This window comes from Zophobas morio, unplaced genomic scaffold (assembly GCF_036711695.1).
Source record: "Zophobas morio isolate AGI-343-1 ecotype UQ-CSIRO unplaced genomic scaffold, CSIRO_AGI_Zmor_V1 ptg000026l, whole genome shotgun sequence".
Taxonomy (NCBI): Eukaryota; Metazoa; Arthropoda; class Insecta; order Coleoptera; family Tenebrionidae; genus Zophobas; species Zophobas morio.
The window spans coordinates 1,125,967-1,130,445 of record NW_026972131.1 but is presented as its reverse complement, the minus strand read 5'-3'; the positions used below and the strand labels follow the sequence as shown (position 1 = coordinate 1,130,445).

General features: G+C 32.8%; 1 protein-coding gene across 2 annotated transcripts; it reads right to left on the bottom strand.

The window, feature by feature from the left end:
* On the bottom strand, positions 1–2,094 carry LOC135136143 (RNA polymerase II-associated protein 3). 2 transcript variants are annotated; one of them, XM_064065278.1, is made up of 7 exons: positions 2,012–2,094; positions 1,732–1,961; positions 1,448–1,672; positions 1,270–1,397; positions 1,004–1,211; positions 273–948; positions 1–110 (listed from the first exon to the last, which is right to left on the bottom strand). In XM_064065278.1, the coding sequence occupies exons 2-7, from the start codon at positions 1,864–1,866 to the stop codon at positions 22–24; spliced, it is 1,461 nt and encodes a 486-aa protein (XP_063921348.1). In that variant the 5' UTR covers positions 1,867–1,961; positions 2,012–2,094; the 3' UTR covers positions 1–21. The 2 variants fall into 2 exon arrangements, with proteins under 2 accessions (XP_063921348.1, XP_063921347.1); XM_064065277.1 differs by having other exon boundaries at positions 1,732–2,084.
* Positions 2,095–4,479: the final 2,385 nt, after the last annotated feature.

The following is a 4,479-nucleotide window of genomic DNA, read 5'->3' as shown; positions in this document are numbered from 1 at the left end:
TTACATATAGATATTTATTGTTTACATTTCATACTTTTTCACTAAAAATTCTATCTGTTCGTTGGAATATTTCTTGTAATTGCGCAAATACTCAAACAGCTCCCACAAATCTGCAACAAATAAAATTAACAATTATTAATTTAAATCATACTATGTAATTCCTAATTACATTATTATGGAGTACATCTGCATCGCAAATTTTTAAACAGTTCGCTATTGTTAATAAATTTAATTCTAAACAAAAATAAACAAGAATTACGCAATATACTCACAATTCTTATCCCTCTCATCCATAAACATTGTTAAAGTAGAAAATCTCTTCATCTCAGAAAGAAATTTTAAAAAATTGTAAACATCATCACCATTTTTTACAAAACTTTTGACCAGAACTTCTAATATCTCACTAAAAACCATACTTTCCAAAGACTCTTTGAAAATCGTAGGCAAATTTTCCGCCTTGATCAACTTAAGGTAAAAATACTTCTTTTCTAACGTTTTCAGATGTCGCCACTGTGAACAGAATTGAACACAGTTCACTGGTGCAACTAATTCCATTTCACTTTTGGCCATTTTAATATTGTTCGTATGGTTTTTATTCTCCTTTATAATTTCATTAACACTTGGATCCTGTGACTGTCTTTCGACAACTTTTAAATCATCAGTGTTTAGAGTTTTAACTGCATCACATGGTTTTGGGAAGACCTGTCCCTGATCTTTTACTGTATTGTCTTCAATCCCCATAGTTTCTTGAATTTCAACTCGTTGCAAGGGTTTCTTGGATTGTAAATGTGCAGGTTTTGTAACTGCGTTTACCAATATAATATCTACTGGAGCTTTGACACTATTTGCAGAAGTACTGACATACTTGTTTTTATTGTCACTATACAATTTTTTGCTTCTGGAAGCTGTAAATTTGGATACAGGACGTTGTGTTGTGACAGCAACTGACTAAAATTAAATTTGTTAAGAATTGTAAACCATGTTGGATTAAAGATGTTGCTACCTCTTTTTGAAGTTTTTGCTTCAACGCATCAAGGTTACTTTTACTTTCTTTATTTTTTGGTTCTAGTTCTAAAACTCTCAATAGATCTGATTCAGCTTCTGTCAGTTGACCTAGGGCTTCTTTTGCTGCTGCTCGCCTTTGGAATGCTTTCACATAGGTTCCATCAAGTTTTATGGACATTGTACAATCTAATTCAGCTTTCACATAACTGTAAAAAAAATTATAATAATAAAAGTTTAATGAATAGATGTTGCAAAATTTCTTACTCTTCCTTTTTCAGATAACATAGTGCTCGATTTGCATAAAAAACAGGATCATACGAGTAAACAGCAATCGCCCTACTGTAGCAATTAATAGCTTCATCCCATTTTTTCTCTTTTACAAATACATTACCCTATTAACAGTTATATTGTAATTTCACCAACAATCAAGACAAGTTTTTACCTTCTCCTTTTGTAAATAAGCCTCATCTCTAGCAGTTTCATCACACTCATCAGTTAAATCGGATTCATCATTTTCATTGTAATCAACTTTCTCACATTCCGCATCAGCATCAAATTTTTCCCAAGCAGAATAATCTGTAAAACCCACCTTACTTTTCAGCTTTGATTTTACTTCAGTAGCATTTTTCTTTTTTGTTAAATTACTGCGTCTACTCTCTGAACTACTCTAGAAACAGCAAGTTATAAATTAGTATGAGCTGTTTTTGTTTGTTTTTCCATACTTACTTTTTTTTCAGTCGGGGTTTCATTAAACTCGTTTTTTCTCTTCATATCTTCGCCCCATGATTTTAACTCTTTATAAAAGTCGTTCAGGTCGGCAGCATTGTCCCTTAACTGTTTCTGTAATGAAACTGGATCCATTTTTTGTAAAATAATCTTACTAAGGCACTAAGTCGTCTCTTCTTTGTATCTAATCCGGGCCTTAATGTATATTTTTATTAAATGTACTTTTTACGCTACAATAAAATAACGTATAAGTTGTACAACACTTGGCGAATTCTTGTACAAAGTATCGCGTGTGTTTTGTGTTTATTTATTTACAAACTCGTTACACTCCAAATATTTGGCATTTGGCTATTTTGACATTTGACTTGTTCTTGACGTCTTGAATAAAATGTAGATGGCAGAACTGACTGTTTTACTCAATGACATTGTATTACTAGATTATACTTCATGCTTAGTTATGGGCGACAAATTACTTATTTTTGGAGTGATATCAAGGTTGTCCTTGTGAATCCTGGATTTTATGATTTCAGACCATGCTAATCAAGGTTTATAATTTCACAGTTAAATATTGGCGCCATTTGACTGGACACGATGTCTTTGTCCAATTTTAGACATGTTCTAAGTTTCTTGTTGTCGAAATAAGTCTACACATATTAAGAAAAAAAAGGCAAAATGTAGCCCCGCCCACCCACCCTGTCTCAATTCTAATGATTTTTTTTTAATCGTCGAGAACCAATAATCATTATTAGGGGTGGAGCTCAACTGCAAAATACTTATTTCTTTACAAGAAATTAAAAACTTATTTTGAGTATCGTGTTATTCAAAGAATACTATGTATATTAAGAAAAAAGTGTGATGACTTTTTTTATTCTTAGACACTTAAAACACGTCTAAAATAGATTTTTTTTTGTAAAGAAATAATGGATTTTACAATTAGGCTCCGCCTCTAGGTCTGTCAACAAATGAAAACTTCATTACTATTTAGATCAGGACAGGTATGGGTGGGGCTTAGTTTTTTCTTAACATACATATGAATAACACGATACTCAAAAACATGTCTTACATGGTGATTTCTTGTAAAGAAATAATAAGGATTTTGCAGTTAAATTCCGCTCCTTTGGCTCTCGACGGTTAAAAAAAAATCATCACAATCGAGACAGGGTGGGTGGGCGGGGCTTACTTTTGCCTTTTCTCTTAATATACGTAGTCGTCTTTTCAGAACAAGAAACTTAAAACATGTTTAAAATAGTAAATTCTTGTAGACAAATATGGATCTTGCAATTAAGCCCTGCCCCTCGATCTGACAACCAATGAAAAATTCACCACAACTGAGAATTGAGATCGGGGCGGGTATGGGCGGGGCCTAATCTATGGCTTTATTTTTTTCTTAACATACATGGTCTTCTTTAAACAACACGATACTCAAAAACTTGGTTTCGATTTGTCGCAGAGAAATAAGGATTTTGCAGTTAAGCTCCGCCCTCTTGACTCACGACGAATAAAAAAATCATTACAATTGAGATAGGGTGGGTGGGTGGGGCTTATATTTTGACCATTTTTTCTTAATATACGAAGTGTTCTTTTGGCAACAAGAAACTGAAAAGGTATTTAACTATCGTATTGTTGAGAGAAAATTCTATACGTTAAAAAAACGATTAAACCCACCCACCCACCCGAATCTCAATTGTGATGAATTTCATATAGTAATTTCTTGTAGAGAAATGAAGATTTTGCAACTAAACTCCGCCTTTCAGCTCACGATGAATAAAACATTCATCACAATAGAGAAAGGGTGGGTGGGCGAGGCTTATATTTTGTCTATTTTTTCTTAATATACGAAGTCTTCTTTTGGCAACAAGAAACTGAAAATTTATTTAGAAAAAAAAAAAGATTATGCCCCACCCACCCACCCCGACGTTAATTGTGATGTTTTTTTTATTCATTGTTAGAGCGAGTGACGGAGCGTAATTGCAAAATACATATTTCTCTGTTGATTTGAATGAGTTTGTCTTCTCGAAACAAAGAACTAAAATTAAAATACGTTTGATAAAGTTTTGCAGTTAAGCTCCACCCCCTTTACTCACAACGAATAAAAAAATCATCACAATTGAGAGAGGGCGGGTGGGCGGGACTACATTTTACCTTTGTTTCTTAATATGTGTAGACGTATTTCGGGAACAAGAAACTTAAAACAGGTACATTGGAACATTTTTGCAAGGAAATATGGATTTTGCATTTATGGGGCGAAAAGTAATTGTAAACTCGATATTTTTTTATACACATTTTCCATTTTAAACATATTTTAAGTTTCATGTTGTGAAAAGAAGTCTGCACATATTAAAAAAAAAGGCAAAATGGAAACCCGCCCACCCGCCCTATCGAATTTGTGATGATTTTTTTTATTCGCCTTGAACCAAGAGGGCGGAGCTTAACTGCAAAATACTTATTTCTTCACAACAACAACAAAAACATGTTTTTGAGTATCGTGTTATTCAAAGAATATATGTATATTAATAAAAAAAGGTAAAATATTAACTTATTATAATCCTTAAAACACGTTTAATGGAAAATGTTTGTAAGGAAATGTAGATTTTGCAATTCGGCTCCGCCCTTAGGTCTGTCAACAAATGAAAACTTCATTACTATTTAGATCATAGCAGGTATGGGTGGGGCTTAATCTTTGGCTTTAATTTTTTTTTTTTAATATACATATGTAGGATTCTTTGAATAACACGATACTTTAAAACA